Here is a 26,376-nt window from a genome sequence, read left to right on the forward strand (position 1 = left end):
GTATGTATGTGTTTGTGTGTGGTGTGGGTGGATGTGAGAGAGCGTGAGTGTGTTGTGTGTGTGAGTGTGTGGAGTATGTGTATGGGTGTGGTGTGGGTGGATGTGAGAGAGCGTGAGTGTGTTGTGTGTGTGAGTGTGTGGAGTATGTGTTTGTGTGTGGTGTGGGTGAATGTGAGAGAGCGTGAGTGTGTTGTGTGTGTGAGTGTGTGGAGTATGTGTTTGTGTGTGGTGTGGGTGGATGTGAGAGAGTGTGAGTGTGTTGTGTGTGTGAGTGTGTGGAGTATGTGTTTGTGTGTGGTGTGGGTGGATGTGAGAGAGTGTGAGTGTGTTGTGTGTGTGAGTGTGTGGAGTATGTGTTTGTGTGTGGTGTGGGTGGATGTGAGAGAGTGTGTTGTGTGTGTGAGTGTGTGGAGTATGTGTTTGTGTGTGGTGTGGGTGGATGTGAGAGAGTGTGAGTGTGTTGTGTGTGTGAGTGTGTGGAGTATGTGGTGTGGGTGGATGTGAGAGAGTGTGAGTGTGTTGTGTGTGTGAGTGTGTGGAGTATGTGTTTGTGTGTGGTGTGGGTGGATGTGAGAGAGTGTGAGTGTGTTGTGTGTGTGAGTGTGTGGAGTATGTGTTTGTGTGTGTGTGGGTGGATGTGAGAGAGTGTGAGTGTGTTGTGTGTGTGAGTGTGTGGAGTATGTGTTTGTGTGTGGTGTGGGTGGATGTGAGAGAGTGTGAGTGTGTTGAGTGTGTTGTGTGTGTGTGTATGTGTCTGTATGTGTTTGTGTGTGGTGTGGGTGGATGTGAGAGAGTGTGAGTGTGTTGTGTGTGTGTGTATGTGTCTGTATGTGTTTGTGTGTGATGTGGGTGGATGTGAGAGAGAGTGAGTGTGTTGTGTGTGTGAGTGTGTGGAGTATGTGTCTGTATGTGTTTGTGTGTGGTGTGGGTGGATGTGAGAGAGTGTGAGTGTGTTGTGTGTGTGAGTGTGTGGAGTATGTGTCTGTATGTGTTTGTGTGTGGTGTGGGTGGATGTGAGAGAGTGTGAGTGTGTTGTGTGTGTGAGTGTGTGGAGTATGTGTTTGTGTGTGGTGTGGGTGGATGTGAGAGAGTGTGAGTGTGTTGTGTGTGTGAGTGTGTGGAGTATGTGTATGTATGTGTGATGTGGGTGGATGTGAGAGAGTGTGAGTGTGTTGTGTGTGTGAGTGTGTGGAGTATGTGTATGTATGTGTGATGTGGGTGGATGTGAGAGAGTGTGAGTGTGTTGTGTGTGTGAGTGTGTGGAGTATGTGTTTGTGTGTGGTGTGGGTGGATGTGAGAGAGTGTGAGTGTGTTGTGTGTGTGAGTGTGTGGAGTATGTGTCTGTATGTGTTTGTGTGTGGTGTGGGTGGGTGGATGTGAGAGAGTGTGAGTGTTGTGTGTGTGAGTGTGTGGAGTATGTGTCTGTATGTGTTTGTGTGTGGTGTGGGTGGATGTGAGAGAGTGTGAGTGTGTTGTGTGTGTGAGTGTGTGGAGTATGTGTTTGTGTGTGGTGTGGGTGGATGTGAGAGAGTGTGAGTGTGTTGTGTGTGTGAGTGTTTGGAGTATGTGTTTGTGTGTGGTGTGGGTGGATGTGAGAGAGTGTGTTGTGTGTGTGAGTGTGTGGAGTATGTGTTTGTGTGTGGTGTGGGTGGATGTGAGAGAGTGTGAGTGTGTTGTGTGTGTGAGTGTGTGGAGTATGTGTTTGTGTGTGGTGTGGGTGGATGTGAGAGAGTGTGAGTGTGTTATGTGTGTGAGTGTGTGGAGTATGTGTTTGTGTGTGGTGTGGGTGGATGTGAGAGAGTGTGAGTGTGTTGTGTGTGTGAGTGTGTGGAGTATGTGTTTGTGTGTGGTGTGGGTGGATGTGAGAGAGTGTGAGTGTGTTGTGTGTGTGAGTGTGTGGAGTATGTGTTTGTGTGTGGTGTGGGTGGATGTGAGAGAGTGTGAGTGTGTTGAGTGTGTTGTGTGTGTGTGTATGTGTCTGTATGTGTTTGTGTGTGGTGTGGGTGGATGTGAGAGAGTGTGAGTGTGTTGTGTGTGTGTGTATGTGTCTGTATGTGTTTGTGTGTGATGTGGGTGGATGTGAGAGAGAGTGAGTGTGTTGTGTGTGTGAGTGTGTGGAGTATGTGTCTGTATGTGTTTGTGTGTGGTGTGGGTGGATGTGAGAGAGTGTGAGTGTGTTGTGTGTGTGAGTGTGTGGAGTATGTGTCTGTATGTGTTTGTGTGTGGTGTGGGTGGATGTGAGAGAGTGTGAGTGTGTTGTGTGTGTGAGTGTGTGGAGTATGTGTTTGTGTGTGGTGTGGGTGGATGTGAGAGAGTGTGAGTGTGTTGTGTGTGTGAGTGTGTGGAGTATGTGTTTGTGTGTGGTGTGGGTGGATGTGAGAGAGTGTGAGTGTGTTGTGTGTGTGAGTGTGTGGAGTATGTGTATGTATGTGTGATGTGGGTGGATGTGAGAGAGTGTGAGTGTGTTGTGTGTGTGAGTGTGTGGAGTATGTGTTTGTGTGTGGTGTGGGTGGATGTGAGAGAGTGTGAGTGTGTTGTGTGTGTGAGTGTGTGGAGTATGTGTCTGTATGTGTTTGTGTGTGGTGTGGGTGGGTGGATGTGAGAGAGTGTGAGTGTTGTGTGTGTGAGTGTGTGGAGTATGTGTCTGTATGTGTTTGTGTGTGGTGTGGGTGGATGTGAGAGAGTGTGAGTGTGTTGTGTGTGTGAGTGTGTGGAGTATGTGTATGTATATGTGATGTGGGTCTGTTTTCAGTGATGACCAGTTACATGTTACAGTTTGAAAACCTATATTAATCAACTGTAGCTAAATGTTTCAGTAATTATATAAAACATTCCGACAAATGAAAAGTAATATGTTTGCTTATTTTTACTTATTTCACATGTTTAATTTCTTTTCTATTATTAGCCCGGATATCTCACCCCCTCCGATTCCTCCGAGAGAACCATCGTTTATTGAAACGAGACAAACCCCAGTTGTGTCGGTAGAGGATGATGATGTGTACGATGTTCCGGCACATCTGTCTCCTTCAGTCCCACTAGGTATGTCAGTATTAATCAATGTATAGTCAGTCAGATTACTATTATTGTGGTCACCAACTATCTCTTTCTGGGGGCGAGACATAGCCCAGTGGTAAAGCACTCGCTTCATGCACAGTCAGTTTGGGATCGATCAGTGGGCTCATTTGGCTTTTTGTCACTCCAGCCAGTGCACCACAACTGGTATATCAAAGGCTGTGGTACGTGCTATCCTGTCTATGGGATGGTGCATATAAAAGATCCCTTATTGCTAATCGAAAATAATAGCCCATGGAGTTTCCTCCCTCAATATCTGTGTGGTCCTTAACCATATGTCCGATGCCATATAACTGTAAATAAAATGTGTTGAGTGCATCGTTAACCTTTAGACTACTGGATTAATTTTTGACAAAAACTAAGTTGAGTGGGTACAAGTTTATAATTTTTACTCAAATTTATTCACTTAACTGTTTTATAAATACATAAAATAAAGTTCATATTTGAATTGGTAAGTATTATTTTCGTGTATTTTTCTAATTTTTATGTTATTTTGGATCGGTTATTGTTGATTAAAATTAGGCCAAAAAAAAGAAAAAAAGAGTTGCGTTTACTTATGGGCATTTGTGGCCAGCTGTCCAGTATTTATGTCCATTATTCCCAATAACAGTGGCTTTCTGACCAGAAGTTTTTTTAAAAACGAATAACGATTCATATCCCAATATTTAGTGTCAAATTAGCTGTCACAATCAGCTAGTGATCCCTGAAGATGACCGCTATGTGCCGCCATTGTTGTCAAGCAAAAATACTTGCCGAAAACCACTTTTTGAACTCAAAATTTCAAGCCATTTTACAGTGAAAAATCTAATTTTAAAGACACAGGAAGCTAAGTTGTCTTTTGTTTCCTGTTAATAAATCGTTTTCGGTGAGTGTTGTGTGCAAAACGGCGGGAAATATGAATTGGAGAATGTACTGTATACAGTGTACAGTATGTCGACTGGCGTGATGTTGAGCGAGATATCTCGCCTGCAGTAGTCAGAAGGTTAAAAAAAAAATTTCCTTCCTTCCATCTCATTCCAAACTAATACACATACATGCATACACCATTGACTGCAGCATGGGTTTTTACAGAGGTAAAACATTTCAAGATTTATCCAGAATTCTTGATTTTTATCATCATCTGTACAGTGTTTCCAGGTTTTTTGCCGTTTGTCAAAAATTACCCTATGGTCAGTGTCAGTACCCAGCCAGCAATATTAACATTTCTGGAACTTGTTTAGGAAATCTCTTTCATCTTTGGGTTTATACAGGAAATATACTGACGTCCAAAAGAAACTATACCAAGACTCTGAGAGACTATTGAAGAAAACCAAAACATGTTGCATGTTCAAAAGATATATATTCATGAGAGTGGTGTTTTGGCATGTTGTGAACAAAATTTCATTCAATAAAAGCATAAAATGTTCAAGAAACTGTGCTACAAAGACACATGGGGTCAAAATGAGATGATTCACAAAGTCACTGTCAGAACAGCTTTTCTACAACAGTATGTTAAGTGTCTGCAAAGTCACTAAACATTGGATTAATAGTATGTCCACCTTGTGCATCAATGAATGCCACAGCACATCGCCACATTGATGACGTCAAGCGCCGGATGACGTTAGCGGGAATCCGTTGCCATTCGTCAATTAAAGCTCTCTCCATGTCCTGACGGTTGGCTGGTGGTACTGGTCATCTTCTAATTTGTCTGTCGAGATAATCCCACAAATGTTCAATGGGGTTCATATCAGGAGGACATGCAGGCCATGGCAAAAGATGAATGTTCATGTTGTTGAGGAAGTCCTGTTTTATCCTTGCAATATGGGGTCTAGCGTTGTCATGCTGGAAGAGTATATCGCGAGGCTGCTGTTGAACAAATGGCAACAGAACGGGTCGCAAAACTTCATCTTGATACCTCTGTGCCTTGAATAATAACAAGCCACGTTTTCAAGTCCCCACAGATTCCTCCCCAGACCATAACACCACCTCCAAATGCTTGAACTTCCTGGACACAGGTCTGCACTACACGTTCTCCTCTACGTCTGTATACACGCTGTTGACCATCGGCTCTAAACAGGAAAAACCTGCTCTCATCACTGAATACAACTTGTCACCAGTCTCACACTTGCCAATGGTGATGCCTCCTGGCCCATATCAATCTGTAATGTCGGTGTTGTTGCGTTAACGTAACTCCACGGTAGGGTCGACGTGCTCGAATACCATGTTCCTGTAATCGTCTTGACACTGTCTGTCGACTAACATAATGTCCTAATGCCATTGATGCTGATGTAGTCACGGGGAGGAAGTGATTTCGGAGATGGAGAATACGCAAGTAACGGTCTTGAATGGGCGTGGTCACACGCGGTCTTCCACTCCTAGCCCTGTCAGTTGTCTGCCTTGTCTGCCGAAAACGTTCCATCAACCTGGTTATGCGAATGTTCTTGCAATGTGGTCATGCGTGGCTCCCAGCTGGGCCATACCAATGGCTCTCTCTCTCTGTGCTGCTGACAAACGAGGCATTTCTTGTGTGCTTTTGGGTACTGTGTTACTAACGTGCAGTTTCAAGAGATTTTTATACCAGTTTAGCATGTGCATTTCGTTATATGGGTGCAGATGTCGTTACAGCAATATGCACGTTTTTTAATGAAAATTTACACTTTCACCAGCTTTAGGTAATCGGATACATTTGGTTGTACTTGGGCGACATTTTTAACCACCATTTTTTCATTTCCATAATCCAAATTATAAAGGAATTGAAATATTTATTTTTTTGGTATACTTTCTTTTGGACGTCAGTATCGTTTATTTAACGATGTACTCAACACATTTTATTTACGGTTATATGGTGTCGGGCATATGGTTAAGGACCACACAGCTATTGAGGGAGGAAACCTGCTGTCGCCACTTCATGGGCTACTCTTTTCGATTAGCAGCAAGGGATCTTTTATATGCACCATCCCACAGACAGAATAGCACATACCTCGGCCTTTGATGTACCAGTCATGGTGCACTGGCTGGAGCGAGAAATTCGGGTTTATACAGGTAGGTTAATGTACTACAATTACTGTAACAGTGTACACATTATCGAAAATGCAAAATCTAGTTGTCTCACTGGTAATGGTCAATGGTTGCCTTTTAGGTTTTTGTTGGGGAGATATTGGAATTGTTGCTTTATCACACTTGTGACGTTTTTCTGATAATGAGATCATTTGAATTTTATCAGTTTTGCAATTTTGTTGAGTTTTTTTTGTATTAATTATAAAGGTGTTAATTGTATAATTATGTTTTGTAGGCAGTTCACCAGATGATATTTACAGTGAACCACCTTCCAATGCACCAATCCCTACAGTAAGTAACCAGTCTTTCATGCCTTTGTGTGTGTGTGTGTGTGTGTGTGTGTCTGTCTGTGTGTGTGTGTCTGCCTGTGTGTGTGTGTCTGCCTGTCTGTCTGTGTGTGTGTTTGTGTATCTATGTGTTTGTCTGTGTGTTTATGTGTCTTGTCTCTCTGCATGTCTGTCTCTCTGTGTATGTGTGTGTGTTTGTTTGTGTGTGTGCATCTGTGTGTGTGTGTCTGTGTGTTTGTGTGTCTGTCTCTATGTGTGTCTGTCTCTCTGTGTATCTGTCTGTCTGTCTGAGTGTGTGTGTGCTTGTGTATATGGTAGTGTGTGAGAGTGTGTGTGTGCGATTCTATGTTGTTGGCTTAATATTTGAAAGTAAAAACAAGAGTAATAGTAAAATAATAAATATTTTTGAAATGCTTTCATAAAAAACATATTTTATTTATGCATATCTTCTCATTGTCAAAGAAAAAGGTGAAGAAACCTTCCAAATTGAAAAATGTAATTTTTTGGTCTTTATCTTTTTACTGTCTTGAAAAGTCTGAAAAAAAGAAGAAATATTATATTTATATTAAAATTTATATTTATACAAATAATTGTTTTTCTTTAGTATTTAAAAAGCTTCAAAAGTATGAAGTGATAATGTTTTTTTGTTGTTTCTTTTCATAAACAGAAAAAACCTCAAAAACCACCACGTGCTTCCAAGGCTATATCAATGGCTGTTCAACCGAAACCTCATATTTCCACTGCTCCAAAATCCGATTCAGATCCAGTCCCAAATCGGGTTCCAGATTCGGATCCAGTTAAAAATCTAGTTCCAGATTCAGATCCAGTTACCAATCCAGTTCCAGATTCAGATCCAGTTATAAATCCAGATCCAGATTCAGACAGAGATCCCAGCAAACCAGCAGAGCCTGGATACGAAGAAGATGAAGAGCTGTACATAAACATGTCTGCCGTAGTGCTCGATGCACCAAAACCAGTCCGTAAATCTCACTACGTCAATGTGTCGTTAACCACACAGGAGGATGGTGACGTGCAAATGGACCTTGATCAGAGAACCAGCGAGCAGAAAGAACATGCTGATGATGTTGAAGTGAAAAAGGAACGTGATGCAGATGATGAAGACCACAAAGAACATGTTACAGAGAGTGAAGTGAAGAAGGAACTGGATCTAGAAGAGCAGAGTGATGCGGACAGGAGTGTAAAGGATGGCACAGAAACACAAGCTGAACATGCTGAAGACAATCAAATGAAGAAGGAACATGAACCAAGCATGGACGTACAGAAGGAGCAGGTATGCAGTAAAGTGCAGACAGCAGGCGAAACTATTTCTGCTGATACAGGAGATCTGCCTGCAGATGTTTCTGTGACAGTAGATCAGAAGATACCAGACACCAAACCAGGTAATCAGGCACACACTGGTAATAATAAGAACATTCAGACTTGTTACTTTTAAAATTTAGATTTGGTAATTTCCAGTGATTATATGATTTTGCTAAGTTCAAAGGACAATCTTCAGTTTGCTATTGTTGGAAGATGGGTTTTTTTTGGCTAAAAGGGCCTTTTTTTAATGACTACAATTGCATATTATATGCATATTCTTACTTAGAATATCAGTGTCCGTACATCCAATGTGTTTTCCAATGTGTTTCAGGTTGTACTAATATTTGTAGTGGCCCAAACTATGTATAAACTCCCAATAATTTAGTACATACGGAAAAAAATACTTTAGGAAGTAGAGTGAAGTTTGAGTTACTACAGACCTTAGGAAGACCAGAAACACATTGTATTTACAAACACTGATAATCTAAACGAGGTTTACTTGTTGAAATGGCTCTTTTATTCAGAAACATCTTACATTCGCAGCAAACTCAGGACGCACTCTTCAATCTTTACTTCTGTATAAAATCATCCTGTGAATGGGTAGGAAGATCCAAATATGAAAAACTGGCATTCATTTAATAACTGTTGTCTGCTATTTCTTTTAGATTCATCATGATATGAACTAAAAAAAACAATGGCAAACTTTTGTGTGATTCGATGAAGCTGTTCACTCAAAAATTTGCCATGTTATTATTTTTTTCATACCATAATAAACCTAAAAGAAATAATATACAATCCTTTTAATTAAATTTTAAACATACTTATTAATAATAACACAAACAAGTTCTTATTTTATTTTTATTTTATTTTTGAACAATACAGCTCAATAATAAAAATATAAAGTAACATCATGACATTATCTGACATGTTTTTGTAGTCATGCACAAATGAACAAAATAGTTTTGTTACATAGTTTGGACAAATGGGATGCAATTAAACAATAAAGATTACAGATAAGTACAATTATTTTCTCTATCATGGAAAATTATATTAAATTACGCAATACGCAATACGCACTGAAAAATTTAACTGTATAATATTTATCAGTCTAAATTTTAGATTTTTTTTTTAATTATTGATTATTATACCATAAAGTTTGTGACTGAATATATTTTTATGCAACTAATAAACAATTTAATTTTTAACATTTCACTTATACTAATTTTACTGTTAATCAGCTCCAGAGACGACAGAGAAAGCACAGAAGCCGTCTTCCCTGCCGCTAGATGTGAAGCGAACTAGCGTTGTGGGTGAAGACGTTCCCTTGTCACCATCCAGCTACGTCCAGCCCCCGACACCTGACCACCCCCCGCCGTCGCCCATGACAGCAGTGAGTGGAATAACTCTGAAAATTAACCCTCAGGTAGCATTGCTTTGCTAACATGCTAATACGAGGTCGAACCTGACTATAATGATCTTCATGGGGACTACCAAAGACTGGTATCTGTTAGCGCTGGGTATAAGCTAGAATTTCAAAATGGATTCTTAGTTATATATAGAATAAATAGTTAATGATGGATGATATTGGCTTTTATTCTGTGAAAGTAAGAATGAGAAATTTCTCAATCGGCCGTAACAAGATAAATCTTATATCCTACGTCATTAACTAGTTATTATCTTTATCAGAGCCGGTTTATCCTAGTAGCACATGTAGCATGTGCTACAGGCCCCCCACTTCAGGGGACCCCACAGTGATGCGTACATTTATTTTCACCAGATCATTTGTCCCCTCTCTCCGAAGGGATTGCAAAATATGTATCCTGGGAAGGGGGTCACGCTGTTATTTGTGCTACAGGCCCCACGGATCGTTAAACGGGGTGTGATCTTTATCCTGCAGACCATAAAAATTCAGGGGAAAAGCTATTATTTCAGCTACATTGTACATAACGGTCAAATGAGTGATTTGGTAATGTAGCTATGTGGTTGACATCGCATGAGTGACGTCAAAAGTCATAATCTGTTAGTGTACGTTTATGACTGCTTTAATCGGTCATCATAATTGACTGATATAAACAGTGGATGCAAGATAAAATTGGTTTATACCAACCAATCAACTTTTGATTATGTAGTGGTTAGATCCTACAAATACAAAAATCACTAATCTTACCTTTAATATCTATTCAGTATCTGGGTTTTTTTTTTTTACATACACATGAAAACACCTGAACATATTTATATCAGTACCATCATCTAAACTGAATAAACAGTTTTAATTGTTATCATGTTCAACAGCAATCGATTATGGATTTTTATAATCGATCATCACATTGTTAGACCCAACCGATTGATTTTCAATTATCTATGAGTAGAATTAGTCTTGAGTTGAATATAGAAGTTACATATTTGACTTGTTGTTTTAAAAGATGTCCATTATAGCAGGTTCAACTTTACTTAGGCTTGCTAATAGTAATATACCATCTACAATAGCTTTTAATAGCCATAATGAAAGAAATCCTAAGATTTTCATCCCCGCCGACACCAAGGATAAAAGACGACCATATTTTTTTTTAATTGGCCAAATAAAAAATAAAATTTTTTTTTTGTCTTTTAAAGATACCGTATTGTTCCTATTTGTAGCGCCCGGGCGTGATGCAAAACACAAAGGGGGCGCGCTAATTAGAGTACTAGAACACGTTTCGTAATACGTGTGAAAAATCCTCGTATCAAACTGTCAATGCGTCTGGCTCGCTGAGACATCAAAAGCTTTGCCGCCGAGTCACTCCACCAGTGACGTTTTCTTGTTGAAATGACGTAGCGTACCGTACCGTACATCGTCAGCTGATTTATCGAAATACATGGTACTGTGCACGTAGGCATATACGGTGTCGGTGTGAATACCTACCGGTATGTTTGTACTTCCGGTTTTGAACAGCGTTAACGGAGTGTCGTGCGTTCATTCTGCGTGGAGATAACAGCGACATACATTTGATAAACGACATTTGTGACATACTGTTCGCCCATACTAGTGTCGTAGTGCTTCACCTGTTTGGATTTTATTTGTTTACCGATTATAATCATTGCAAGTCGGCAGTCAGGTAAGCCAGTTTTACTATTTTACGGGTACCGTTTCATGATACATTTTTCGTGGTCATAGGGGGCGCTTATATTAGAGGGGGCGCTACAAATAGGAACAATACGGTATATAATACTTGATATGTGATATTTCCATTGTCCTGAAAATAAAAAATTATAATTTCATGTCCATTTTGAAACAAATTTTGATGAAAATGTAGCATTTATTTTATTATGGCTTTTAATTAACAATTATTTTCACAAACCATTTAAACCTGTATGTGTAAGTGTTAGAGACCTACATGACTGGCCTTTTCATTCGCATTTATATACAGAATGGAATAAACACATTACTCTTGTAAACATGTGAGTGTTATCCATTATCGCAGGTTATAGAGTGGTTACAGGTAGGCTTTCTGATTTATAGGACTTCAGTATAAGTAACATACCACACTCTTGTCTGTTATTTGTTTTGTTCATTGCATTTTTTATTAATCTTCTTTTAACTTTTTTAATCAACAGACAAAACCTTCCCATTTTCATTAATGTTTCCTTCATTTTTCAGTCTTACACTGACTGATACAACAACTTACAACCTCAAAAATTACAAATCTTTTTAAGACAAAATTTTACATAAAAAGTTGGAGCCGAATTTGTTAATCCTGTTTTTTCTTAAACACAAGTGTTTAAGCATTGTAAACAGGCTTCGTAAATTCAGCCCTTATAGTTCAAGTTTGTTAATGTTTAACGACACCACTAGAGCACATTGTTAATTAATCATTGGCTGTTGGATGTCAAACAGTTAGTAATTGTAGCACAAAGTCTTCAGAAGAAACTTGCTACCTTTTTCCATTTGCTGCAAGTAATTCTTTTATATGGACTTTGTGACAGACAGTCCAACACAGCTGCAGGGCCCAAAACTGCCAATCGCCAAATGCAACCAAAGTCCTGTTTGGGCAACTTTAAATATTAAAAAATAGTGGCGTTAGTCACCCAAATAATATCATTTGGTGATCTTCTTTCTATAACATATATAGAGGCTATTTCATGTTTGTTTTTTTCGAATATAATTTTTATGTCAACGAGTGATGTGTGAAAATATGGTTGTCATACATCAGGAGTTGACATAAAAATTGAATTTGAAAAACCCCCACGAAATGGTCTATTTATTATGTACATCTTTCCTAATTTTTGACAATATCTTTCGCTTTTTGTTAATATGTTTCGCTTATCCTATTGAAAACATGTAAAGCCATGATATATTTCTTCCAATAGAACTTTTCCAGAAAATTTACTTGACCATAGACTTTTTAAAAGAAATTTAAATAAACATTATCTTTATTTAATTATTAAATTAACATTTATTTAATAATAATACTGTGCAAACATATCTGACAAAGCGATCCTCCTAAAACCTCACAAAAACAAAACAAATCAAACACAATTAAATTTTAACTTACACTCAAATGACAAGACATTGTGTCATCATTATTTAGCTTCGTATTCAATTCGTTTTAGATATTTTATCATAATTGCATTTTATATCCCTGTTTTATAGGTACAGTTGTTTAAATTACATTTTTTTTATTTCAAATACGATCAGATGCATTGGTAATCATCAAACTTGAAATACGAAGAAATGAGACAAAGGGAGATAATTTAATCATGCACTTTTACAAAAAGTATATACAATTTTTGTCTGTAATTTATTTATACATTGATTTTGTTGACCATTTGGAACATCTCATTTCAATATCATGTATGTTGATATCTTTGCTATCTGGAAGTGGTTCTTCAAATCAATATTACTTTATTAAAGCATATTTCATATGGTTTCTTATGCCTACTTAAACAAATTGATAATTAAACTTTTAAAAATATTTAAAACAAACCTGAATTATGAATATTTCATGTTTGGGCTACCTAAAGCAAGTTTGACCCACTAAAAATGAAAATTTATTGGCAAAGATATTTAGTTTTGGGCCACCATACCTTTCTGATGTGTTTCCAGCCCTGCAGTCATGGGGCACTGATGGAAAAACCCAATACGTCCATCAAAGAGATTAGATTAATCTATGATCCAACAGAGACAACAGAACTAGATTCCTCCCCTTGCAGAAAAAAAGAAAAAATGAATAATATAAAATTCAAAGGTTAATTAAAACAGTTTAAAGAGCTGTACAAAATATACAAGTATCACAGGTAAATAAAATTAAAATATAGAATAAATCTCAGTGTATCTCAAAACAATTTCAACACAAGTTCAGAGTGGAATCGAAATGATTTCATCACATCACATAAAAAAATGTCATTTAGTTAGTGGCAGCTGGTTTCTTCTCTTAAGTTTTTATAGTTATATGCAATACCGTATAGTTACTGAAAATGTGCTTCAGCCTACTAAAATGCTTATAGATTTGCTTAATTTACCACACATATCTCCATGTATCTTATAGATTTGCTTAATTTGTATATACTTCATTTCAAATTAATGTATTAAAACTTGGTTTTGGCTCTCATGCAATGCATAAAGCCAGTCAAAAGAGTGGTGATTTCCTTTTGGCTTTGGCTCCTGTGTTTACACAGATTAAAATTTTGTGATACTGGTGTATTTGCAGAATGTTATTTCATTTAAGCTGAGTTAAAGTATAGATAAAGTGTTGTTAAAGTTTCTCTAATTGGTTGAAACTCTTGAATTATTTAATGGATGACTTTCATATTTGACATGAGTGGTCACCAAGAGGTCTTTCAACTGCATACCCCCAATCTCAAGAATGTGACTTCAAGGTCATTTAGAATATAGTTAACGTTTTTCTGATTGCATTTAACTCACAATTTATAAATGGATGACTTTCATATCTGACATGGATGTTCACCAAGTCGTAATGCACATCTCCAGCTCCATGGGTATTACCCCATTTAAAAGGTAGTTTGAAAATTTGGATAAAATTTCTTTAATTGTCTTTGACACATAAATCTTTTAACCTTCTGACTACTGCAGGTGAGATATCTCGCCCAATGTCACACTAGCTTACACACTGTATACCACATATAATAATATAACAACACTGATCCAGATGGCCATTTTAGTTTTTTGTTTTTGCCTGAGAAATACCTAGACATTTTAAGTTAAACAAGTGATTTTTGGTGAGTATTTTTGCTTGACAACAGTGGTGAAACATTGCGGTAACTTCAGGAATTGATAGCTGATTGTGACAGCTAATTTGATAATAAATTTGATCATTTTATCAACAATGAAAATCATGAAATATTGGGATATGAATCATCAATAGTCTCCAAAAGCCATTCTGGTAAAAAAAAACCACCCAGTAATTGGGAATAATTACTGGACATCTAGCAACAAATGAACGTAAGTAAACACAACTTTATTGGTTTTTTTACCTAATCAACATTGTCTAATCTAAAATATCATAAAAATTATAAACACTCACGAAAATAAAACGTACTAACTGATTCACATTATTTTAAGTATTTATAAAAAAATTAATTGAAAATAAGGGCATAAAAGTTATAAATTTGTACCCTGTCAACATGGTTTTTGTTCAAAATGTATCCACTAGTCAGAAGATTAATATATACATGTAGCTTTAAATTAAATGCATGATGGATATGTATGGTGCTATCCAGATATTTGTTGGAGAGATATGTTCAGTGTGCAGTAACTGTTCAGTGCAGTAACTTTGAAAAAAATAGATCAAGAAATTCTGAGTCAAATAGTGATTTTAAAGAGTCGGGCACTTTTTGATGGAATATTAATAGTGTGCTGAATTTGAGAAGACTTTCAATAAAAAAATTGAGTTATTGTACAGTTGTATTTGTATAAAAAATTATATGAAAGCTGTGGGATGCATATTGTCAACTTTAATGTGTGAAAATATTTTCATGAAGTACGATATCATGTCTCTCCTCCCCCCCCCCCTCACCCCCCCATCATAAGTCGATTACCATGTTGTGCATGGACAAGTATAAGGGCTAGCTCTGGGTGATCAGAAAATATATGTATGGCCAGATTATTTCAAAAATGCAAAACCTATAGGTATTTTCCAACAAAATATCAATTATTACACAAATTTTGTTTGCTAAATTAAAATAAAATTAGCCAATTGTTCTCAAAATTAGCAATTTGCAGTTGGTGAATTTGGTGAATATCATAGCTAATCCTGAAGTACACGGTAAAGGTAACACGGTAAAGGTAACACGGTAAAGGTCAAGATTTTTGGAATATTCGGTGATTTTTAAACAGGCCTATCACAGCCACCAAGTCAACACAGGTACATTCAGCAAGTGACATGTAGTTAAAGAGTATTATTTATATAAAAACATATTTCCTAGCAGTTTCATGTTAATTTTTTCTGTAGGAAAAACGAAAATCCAAAGACATGGAAACCTTAACGGAGTCCTACCTTCTAGTGGACGGTACCGTGAAACTTACAGACAAGGATCCTCAGTTGATGGAGCCCGACACTGAAATCTTATGCAACGAAAAACCCGATCTTCCAAATCCCGTCAACATTCCAGACAGTGCGGAAAGCCCGCTGGTAAAAGTTGAAAGAGTTCATTCCCAGATTTTGGAGACTGTGCCCGAGAAAGTGGAGGAAACTGTAAATCATTCCAGTCAAGCAAAAGAAGAGGGAGATAACTCTTCAAGCCCTAAAAGCCTCCCCGTTGAGTGCCAGTTGAGAGGCGGTGATGCAGAAGTCGATAGTATGTATGCAGGTAAGAGACTCATTTGTTTTAGATGGATGTGTGATGACAATAAATGACACACATATTTATAGTTGTAGGTTTTGTTTTAGATGGATGTGTGATGACAATAAATGACACACATATTTATAGTTGTAGGTTTTGTTTTAGATGGATGTGTGATGACAATAAATGACACACATATTTATAGTTGTAGGTTTTGTTTTAGATGGATGTGTGATGACAATAAATGACACACATATTTATAGTTGTAGGTTTTGTTTTAGATGGATGTGTGATGACAATAAATGACACACATATTTATAGTTGTAGGTTTTGTTTTAGATGGATGTGTGATGACAATAAATGACACACATATTTATAGTTGTAGGTTTTGTTTTAGATGGATGTGTGATGACAATAAATGACACACATATTTATAGTTGTAGGTTTTGTTTTAGATGGATGTGTGATGACAATAAATGACACACATATTTATAGTTGTAGGTTTTGTTTTAGATGGATGTGTGATGACAATAAATGACACACATATTTATAGTTGTAGGTTTTGTTTTAGATGGATGTGTGATGACAATAAATGACACACATATTTATAGTTGTAGGTTTTGTTTTAGATGGATGTGTGATGACAATAAATGACACACATATTTATAGTTGTAGGTTTTGTTTTAGATGGATGTGTGATGACAATAAATGACACACATATTTATAGTTGTAGGTTTTGTTTTAGATGGATGTGTGATGACAATAAATGACACACATATTTATAGTTGTAGGTTTTGTTTTAGATGGATGTGTGATGACAATAAATGACACACATATTTATAGTTGTAGGTTTTGTTTTCAGAATACAGCTGCACAAAGTGGTAACTGGTTTTTAACAATGAATATTAAAAAATGTAAAATCACATTTTGTGTAACCTTTTTTCGTTCATGTGTTACATTGAGGACATCATTTACATGGACATAATGGGTCATGCAACAAGAAAACGGGTTACCTGATTTCTTTTTGTTTAGCCCTTAAATCAATCTTGCAATTGCCCACAACAGTTGGCAATGCTGTGGAGTTTTTAATTCTCTATTAAACTTCTTTTTTTTTGCTGTGAACTACCAAGTATATTCAATTTGTTTTACATGGCATGGTGGTTTTTTGCGATAGGACATGCACTAGTTGTTAACCATTACTCCGTTGTTTTTCGCTATTAAACCCATTTTCTCACAAATAAAATTGCACTTTACTTACATTTTATTATTTACAATATACATTTCCATTCACCTGAAGTGTTTTTTGGTAATCCTGATAATCCTGGTGTTTGTATTACCACAAAATGCATTTTTTTTATTTCTTAAAAACGCATGCGCATCTGAGAAAAAAACGTTGAGCGGGCAAGGTCTAATCTATTTTTAAAGGGGATCTTCCCGTTTCAACGTCACAGACATTGGTATACCACGTGATCGTTATCATTTTGGTCCGGTTTGTTTTTTCGTGCATGGTTCACGCAATCAACATTCCGATTTGTTGTCGTTTGTTGTGAGGTTTTTCTTCACAGTTTGTGAACATTTTCATTAACAATAAAGTGCAGACAAGTAAGTATCTCAATACAAAACGTTACAAACCCTTAAAACCAATAATTTTGCTAAGTCTTACAATATCTGGAGAGGGGATACAACCTTGGGGTGGGTGGGGGTGGGGGTGGGGGTCACAAGCTATATTGTTACCTTTATTTAAATAGAGTAGGACAAAAAAAACCTTACATTTTTGTCCTGGGGAGGGGAAGTGCCTCCCCACCTCTGCTTCCTACAGACACTACTACTACTACTACTACTTACTACTGCTACTTACTGCTGCTTCTTACTGCTGCTCCTTACTGCTGCTCCTTACTGCTGCTCCTTACTGCTGCTCCTTACTGCTGCTGCTGCTGCTGCTGCTGCTACTACTAACAATAATAAATGATGCATCTAATTGCTAATAACGATAGGTTAGCCACTAGTACCCGGTGCCGAATAGCAAATGTAGATTTCAAACACTAGTATAGTCAACATGGTCAGTGACGGACTATCATTGTCGTCTTATTCCGATTCAAGTATCATGATTGCTGCAGCAGCCACTTCCTCAACAGAAGCACCCATGTTGGTGAAGTAACTTCCTGTTCCAAACTCATTCTTTTCGCTCTGCAGGACAGAACAGTTGGAACATGCCCAGGAGAGGTGAAAGGAACGTACCCCAAGTCTGTGTGCACTCTGGGAAATTTGTCGTGACATAGGCACTTCTGTGCTTCGAGTGACATCTACCGGTGACATCAGAATACTAACTTTCAAAATTACTTCAAGTAATTGGGTCACAGGGATTCCCATAGTATTTATCAATATAAAACCTGCTTTTTCACTCTATTTTATACAAAATGTGATCTAAGTGTGTTACAGTTTTGTAGATTAACCAAAATTAGAATTAATTTTCGTGGGCTGAAACTAGGGTGTGCAACTTTAATTGCATGGGTTGTAAATGAGTTGCTCAGATTTTTAATTTCCAGAGGCCGATCTTCAAGTTATGTTGACTGCTGCTCTGGGATTCAACACCAGGGCCCAGTTGTTCAAAACATAATTAAACAAACTCTGGGTTAGTCTAATATTGTCCTTTTAATTATTTTTGCACAAATACAATATAAACTTTAAATGTGATTAATTATAGATATCTCTGGATGTTCTAAATTCAGATTTTATTTTTTTTATTATTATTTGTATTGATTCAGTCCTTGGTTTTGGAAATGTATGTTAACCAGTGGTTAAGCTATCTAACATTTAAACAACAGGCCCCAGAAGTTCTAAACTACACTATATGAAAACTGTCATCTGAAATAAAATGCCAAGCTTGATCAGAATGAGATTTTTTTAAAAACTCAAATTACAACTTCACATGGGAAATATAGGTTTTTAAATTTAGAAAAGAATAATGACATAAACACGTTATCAGGAATTAAACATTTGGAATGGTTAACTGACTTGTTGCAAACTCTTCTTTCAATGTGCGGTCTCACTTTCAATAAGAAGAAAATAAAATGATATTACATCATCCAAAAAGGCCCTTGTGAATGATGGTTAGCCACATTTTAATTTCACTTGAGTGTGAGATGTAAATGAGCGATCAAGTGCATTTCCTGGAGAGCTGTCAAGACTTGTACATGTACGATGCACCAAGACAGCTGATGGTATATGTTGACAGTCAGAGCACACGGATGTATTAAAACTTCAGTTCTGTCTGATGGGAGATGAACCTGTGGCTTTATGGAGCCACCCAGGAGAATAATAAAGAGCGACTATGAAGTCACTGGACTGCATTATGAATATTTTTCAAATTACATTTGCATACACAGAGGGTGTGATAGGAATATTACATAAACCGGATGTCAACCTCCATGGTTAAAGGTTAGAGTCTTTCAAGGTGGTTTCAGCTACAATAATACAGTGAATCTTGAATATGTATGAAATTACATCTACATAGAAATGTATGATACGACTGATTGCACACTGTGTGGTTTAAGTTTAGATACTTGTTAAATGTTTTCAGTCACAACAAAGACATGTAACATCTTATATATACAGAATGTATGATGTGATTATTATATAAACCTAATTAGCAAGCTTAATGGTTTAAGACCAGACACTTGGTTTCAGCCACAAGAATAGATCAAGTTTGACATGGTTCCATATGTGTCATCAATTAGCTTTCTAAGATATGTAAAGCTAACATGCCTGGTTCCCAAATGGTTTGGAACATTTTGACACTTGAAGCGGGACATGTGGTTTATATTACAAACTTGCTCTTAGCTAGAACTGTCTATGACAACTTTTGTCGTCAACGATAAGGATTAGTGGCCTTCACAAATTGTTGATTTTCATTTCATGAGTCCAGTATTATGTAAGACTAGAACCTAATTATGACAAGGCTTGGAATTCATTTTGTGAAGTTGGAAGCAATATTTGCTTTTCAGATTTCAAAAAATTAGTCTCAAACTTAGACTTCTGGTGTAACTTTTTTAACTGCAATGTGGAAGACTTGAGATAAACATGGATAAAAAGATTTATATTATTGCTTATGAAAATTGAAAATTCTCAATTTTATCAGGAATACCGCATTTTCCCATGTATTATGTGCACCGGTGTATAATGCGCACCCCACACTTTGAACGTTTATTCCAAGAAAAAACCCATAAACCACAATATAATGCGCACCGTTTTTTTAAACCACAAAATTGACAGTGAATGCAAGATGTACCGTTTTCCCAGTCACCAAAATTAACAAAAAGCGAAAGAAGCGGTATATTCAAGAAACAAAACTTAAGTTAGGTATTTGAGTACATAGACCTACATGTCACATTAAACAAAGGCTAGTACTTGCGTACTTACATGTCACAGACTCACACGTGCATAAATCAAAACAGTTATATACCCCATACACTGTAAATATGTATATAAATATATGAAAACAAAAATATAGCATATTACATTTCGTTCTCGTGGCTAACGTGAATGCGCGAGATTTCTAAATTTATAATAGTGTGGTATATTTCCGGTTTGCCGGAAATGGCCGAATTAAATCTCATGGAAATTTAAAATATTTACGGTCCAGTTTTGTTATTTTTGTGTACTTTTTGGCGAGGTATGGATACTTTTGTAGATTTATTTTGCATTTATTACAACCATCACAAGTGAAAAGTGATTTTTAAGAGGGTTTTGGCGTTTCGTTGTAATGAACACTGTCAATAACCTGTAAAGTACCGTAAACTACCGATCGGCGATTTTTCATGGGTGATCGCTGGACATTTTTAAAAGATATTTGTTCTATTGCTATGTATAGTGCGCACCCCCATTTTTAACCTGTATTTTCTGGAAAAAAAGTGTGCATAATACACGGGAAAATACGGTACTTTAAAAATATTATGGAAAGCAAAAGCTGCTTTTGAAGTTGATCATTGGAAAGCATTTTGTGCATTTTGAGTGGCATTTGATGCTTAGCCCCATCAGGTTCGAACCTTGATTATCTGAGCTTTAATTATTGCATTGTAAAGATATTAGGAAGAAACTGAAGAAAGAAGACTGCTTGTATAACAACAGCCCAGAAGAAGTTTAATCAATATTTGGTTAGACCTTCTACATGCAGGTGTTTAGTTAACATATGGTAATTGCAACAAATGACCCGGATAATGAGAGAAGAAACCTACTGAGCTCTGCCTCACAACTACTCAAGATCATTATTGACTAGCATACATATATATAGGATGTTAAATTATTATTGACAAGCAGCTACAGTGAAACCTCTCAAAACCGGACCCTCTGTAAACCGGAATTCCCTCTAAACTGGACATTTTTCATGGTCCCTTTTTAAATATCTGTACAGAAGAGAACCTGTCTAAACCGGATACCTCTTAAAACCAGACTTTTTACTTAGTCCTGAGGGTGTCCAGTTTAGAGGAGTTTCACTGTATATCAGAGAGCTACATGCACATACACCTTGCTCCAGTGTTGGTATACCGGTAGATGAAAATATGGGATATCGGTCATTTGTAAAATTAGTTGTGTATCAGTAACTGGAATTGTAGGAAAAAATTCAAAACTGCATTGTGTTTGTTAAAGGGTTTGATCCCGTGACCTGCTACGCCTCAGGTGAACATTACAGGTGAACTAAATAGTCTTGCAGATGCTGTGGCCATGACTCACGGTGATAAGATAGAGAGATAAAACTTGAAACAAAATATTTTTATGTCTCAAGCACCAGGGATTTTAACTATTAACCAAGAACAAAAACAAAAAAACGTACACAGGCAATATTGATTTCTGTACATTTATTGTGTTCTAAGCCCAGTGAATTGTTTTTAAGTTTCATTTTACTCATCATTATATTATTTATGTTAGCCTTGATTCTTAATGCACAGATTTGATTACTTTTTCTGTTTTTATAGCATTTTTATGTTCTACTTTTATGGAACCTACAAAGATTTTATATGGTCATTTTATCAACTCACGGAAAATTGCATATCTCTGTTTCTCTTCCTGTCTGTCTGTCTGGCTGTCTGTCTGTCTGTCTGTCCCACATATAGTTTTCCAGACTTGTTGTTCATAATGCCTCAAGATATTGAGCTAAAATTATGTGCATAGCCTTATCATGTACAGTCATAGATGAATTCTGACTTTCATGGCAATTTACATTGTACCTATTTTTGACAGAATTACATGTATGGCCCTTGAAATTTGGAGATAATATAATTTATTGTATTGGTTTGTGTATTGCTTTAGAAGTACTCTCATAATACATACAGTTTGTGTACTAATTTACATAGTTCTATGACCTGATTTATTTTTATAAAGAACTTATAAATTTCTAAAAAATATGTGATCAGAAAAATGTCACAAAGTGTTATTTTACTGGATATGCTATGCATTATACGATAAATACATTTATGATAATATTTATCCTGCAACCACTGTTTCTGTTGACAGATTACAAAGAAAGAAAGAAATGTTTTATTTAACGACGCACTCAACACATTTTATTTACGGTTATATGGCGTCAGACATATGGTTAAGGACCACACAGATTCTGAGAGGAAACCCGCTGTCGCCACTACATGGGCTACTCTTCCGATTAACAGCAAGGGATCTTTTATTTGCGCTTCCCACAGGCAGGATAGCACAAACCATGGCCTTTGTTGAACCAGTTATGGATCACTGGTCAGTGCAAGTGGTTTACACCTACCCATTGAGCCTTGCGGAGCACTCACTCAGGGTTTGCAGTCGGTATCTGGATTAAAAATCCCATGCCTCGACTGGGATCCGAACCCAGTACCTACCAGCCTGTAGACCGATGGCCTGCCACGACGCCACCGAGGCCGGTTAACAGATTACAATGACGGATAAAACAAAGTCATATATGTATAGTAGCAGAACTTGACGTTTTACGTCACACATGTGACAAATCACACATAGCTACGTTACAAGATCGCTCATTTGACCTCTAAGTCATCGTATAATGTAGATGAAATAACAGAAATAATAGCCTTTCCCCTTAACTTTTATGATCTGCAGGATAAAGTCAATAACTAGTTTATGATGTAGGATATTGGCTTTATCCTGTTCAGGTCTAATAAGAAATTCTGCTCGGGAAGCCTTATGGAATTTTCCATTCTTACCTTTACAGGATAAAGCCGATATCCTATGTCATTAACTAGTCATTAACTAGTTATTCCCTATGTATATTACAACTTTCAAATCAGTATGATGTGATTTACGACTGTTCAAGGAAAATAATCATATATGGGAAGTGGGATGGGGAGTGGTTATGGTTTGGAATTGAGTGGCACCACCATGGTATATCTCACAGGTTAGGTACTAAAAACGTATTCTCTGTTTAGCATTTGCACTAAGTGTTGGACAGCATTGTTGCCCACCCTTCACTTCCCTTCTGATACAGCCCCCACCACTAGACAGAGTTGTCCTGTTTCCTGGTATGCCACTCAATCTATCAAGAACTCATATATTAACCGGAGGCATGCATTCAACATGTCATGCTAGAGCACTACATGTGGGTGCAGTGTGTCCTCTAGGCTAGAACTGGTGACAAAATTAATTAATCTACTTTTTATTGATTCACTGTTTACAGAAAAAACTAAATGAACAAGGACAAACCAAAAATGTTTTTATGTAGTTGGATGTGTTGGTGCTATGAATTTGTTATTTATTTATTTATTTATTTATTTAATAATTTGTCTATCTGTCTGTCTGTCCATCAGTCCATCCGTCCATCTGTCTGTCTGTCTGTCTGTCTGTCTGTCTTTCTGTCTTTCTGTAGTTATATCTATCTATCTATCTATCTATCTATCTATCTATCTATCTATCTATCTATCTATTTATCAATCTACCTGCCTGCCTACCATGTTCCCAAACTGGCTGGTATCAGCTACACAGTAATGCTCACTAAGGTGGACCGTGACATTTTAAAAAACATATTCCTACTTTTTGTAAGAACTTTTATTTAATATTTATAATTTGTGTATGTATGCTAATGTTCGGAATTTGGTAAATTGTATTTGAAATTATATACAGCCAATGTTACAATGAAACAGAGATTTCTTAAATATCCTAATTCTCGGGGGGGGGGGGGGGGGGGGGGGGGGGGGGGAAATGCAGAAGAAACATTTTTATTTGTGCATGACCTATTTACATGTATAGCAAAAAAACCCAAACATTAACCCCAAAAGAAACAAAAAAAACCCAACCCCAACAACAGATCCATTAGGAATAAAATAATCATTATGGTATTGACATACAGCATTCTCTACTTTACCCCTCTCTCTCTCCCTACCCCCCCCCCCCCCCCCCCCCCCCCCCCCCCCCCCCCCCCCGTGATCAGTTTTACCATTTTCAATTCTTTTAATGCATTTTTACAAATTACAAATTACAGTAGAGTTAAACCCTTCCTTGTACTAATGCATTTATATGGGTTTTTTTTTTTTGTCTGCCTTGAAGTTTTATGCAATAAAGTATATTAACAATCCCCGCAATTGCCCACGGCAATCGGCAATGCTGTGGAGATTGCCGTGGAGGTTGCCGTGGAGATTGCCGTGGAGGCTTTAATTCTCCATAGCACTTTTTTCCCTTGGACTATTCAGGTTTTTTTTTCAATGGCATGTTTTTCGATGTGGATATTTTCTTAATTGCAGAGGTTGATTAGTGTGCTCTTAGGAGATAAGAAACACTTGTAGGCCTAACAGTATCATACATCTTGGTCATGCCCTACAAAGTGTTACCTCAGGTCGCACTTCAGTGATACACCTTTAGAAACTTAGGCAGTGCAGTTTGTTCTAATGAGCTTAAGTACATATTTGATTGATTCACTTATCAGTGACTGGTCACGCCCACCAAGTTTTACTTCCTCACCTCAGTCTCTTCCTAACAGCTGGATACACTAAAATGTCGGCCATCGATTTTGAGATTTATTCAGGTAAAAATTCATTTTTTGTTTTTTTTAAATGGTAATTATACTGTTAACAAAATTGTTATATGCAAAAGATTTTTTCAATTTTTGTTGTTGTTGTTGTAAATGGAATCATGTAAACGGGTCTCGAAAAAAGCATATAATGGCTGGTATATGGTAACCCATGTACGGATTACCATGAATTATGGGACTGATAACTATGTACAGGTTATGACACATTATGAAGTTTACAACTCCCATTATCATGCCTTCACAAACACGCTGATACTTTGTTCTTCATTTATATCACTGTTATCATTGTACTGATAGTGCTCACACAATTGATCACAATTTAGGTGGTGGTGGTTTTGTTATTTTATGCAGTTCTCGACTTTCTTGACATGCGGTAACCTGGTAGTCAGACTGACCATTCTTCACTTATTTGATGTGTGTGTGTGAATGTATTAAAACAGAACTTGTGAACTCGGTACTCCAGATGTTTGAGAAATATACACAGTATTTACACATGTGTATCTGATTGAGTATTTGATATGTTTTTCTTTATCCTGTATTTTTTGTTGTCCGAACTAGCAGTTTTCTGTCTGTGTACATATTTTCTAGAAGACAACTTCTGATTAACAAAATATCTTGATTCATTGTCCAGTCTCTTGTTTTCCTTAAAGGCATACTGTCACAGATTTAAGGATCTTATTTCTCTAAAAATTGATAATAAATAAAAATTACATTAATTGTTGGAAACCAAATCTAGCTATCGCATCACCTTAACTGAACCACGATGGAGTGAAATCCATGTCATCCCGTTCGGTAATTTTAGTTTTTGAATCATGGACCATTGCCATAATTCAATTATTTGTACAAAATGTCATTAATAAATGGAGTATGGTGGTTATGAAGATGGTCGAATAAAGTACATTTAGGGACAAATCAAATTATATTTGCTCAGGTCATACTTTGTTAGACCATTAAATAGGTCAGTGGTCTGTGACAATATGCCTTTAAGTGAATAAAGGCGGTATGCACTTATGATGACAATATGCCTTTAATGTTGTATTTAGTTAATACAGTGAAACCTCTCAAAACCGGACCCTTTGTAAAATGGAATTCCCTAAAAAGTGGATGTTTTACAGTCCATTTTCAAAAATCAGTACAGAACTTAACCCCTCTAAAGCTGGATCCCTCTTAAAACTGGCCATTTTTCCTGGTCCCAACGGTGTCCAATTTAGAGGGCTTTCAGTGTAAATGTATAAATGTACATTTTTTATGGTCCTACATGTGTCTTATAATTATCTACCTGTGCCCCGTGTGTTTCTGTGTCACTTCTCATTTGGTGTGCGGTGATGAGATGATTTGTCTCAAGCTGTGAGCAGACAGCAATAGTATTTTCTATCACACTGCTCCTGATTGATTACAGAGCAGCCTCCGATGACAGGCCGCCCGGAGAACAGATGTCCACATTAGAATATCCATAAATTCTAGCCATTTTCTTCTTTCTAATGAGATGTGAAGAATTTTGTCATGCTCTGCCTGTAGAACACATATTTGTTTCCATTACCAAACATGTCCGACAAATATCGGTTATGCTGTGGTTTACACATGTATTGTCTGGGTTTTTTTTAATGTCACATACAATACCTTTTTGACTTTCAGAGGTGCATGAATTCTTCAGTAATTGCATGCATGTTGTAGGGATTGGTAGTGAGGTGGAAGTTACATGTAAGTGCCAAAACTAACATTGAGGTCAGTGAGGTTTCTGTTGTTCCAATAAAAAAAAACGGTTGGTAAGCTAAAAATAGTTAATGTTACACCGTTATCTATTTATTTTTTTAAATATCCTTGAACAGTTTTTAAAAAAAGGTGGCAAAAACAACAAAGAAAGAA

The 26,376-nt window shown here is 36.9% G+C and overlaps 1 protein-coding gene across 3 annotated transcripts in view; it reads left to right on the forward strand.

Annotated features, from left to right (window-relative positions):
* The window catches only part of LOC121380476 (ankyrin repeat and SAM domain-containing protein 1A-like), a 165,335-nt gene that overhangs the window by 31,520 nt on the left and 107,439 nt on the right, over nucleotides 1–26,376 (forward strand). For 2 of the 3 annotated variants that reach the window (XM_041509293.1, XM_041509294.1), the window contains exons 9-13: nucleotides 2,906–3,039; nucleotides 6,344–6,399; nucleotides 7,063–7,795; nucleotides 8,954–9,138; nucleotides 15,164–15,521. In XM_041509293.1, coding sequence (XP_041365227.1) covers nucleotides 2,906–3,039; nucleotides 6,344–6,399; nucleotides 7,063–7,795; nucleotides 8,954–9,138; nucleotides 15,164–15,521 — 1,466 coding nt within the window. The remainder of the gene's footprint in view (nucleotides 1–2,905; nucleotides 3,040–6,343; nucleotides 6,400–7,062; nucleotides 7,796–8,953; nucleotides 9,139–15,163; nucleotides 15,522–26,376) is intronic. The other variant, XM_041509296.1, reaches the window with a different exon arrangement.

The sequence above is a fragment of the Gigantopelta aegis genome, chromosome 9 (genome assembly GCF_016097555.1).
Source record: "Gigantopelta aegis isolate Gae_Host chromosome 9, Gae_host_genome, whole genome shotgun sequence".
NCBI classification, from domain to species: domain Eukaryota; kingdom Metazoa; phylum Mollusca; class Gastropoda; order Neomphalida; family Peltospiridae; genus Gigantopelta; species Gigantopelta aegis.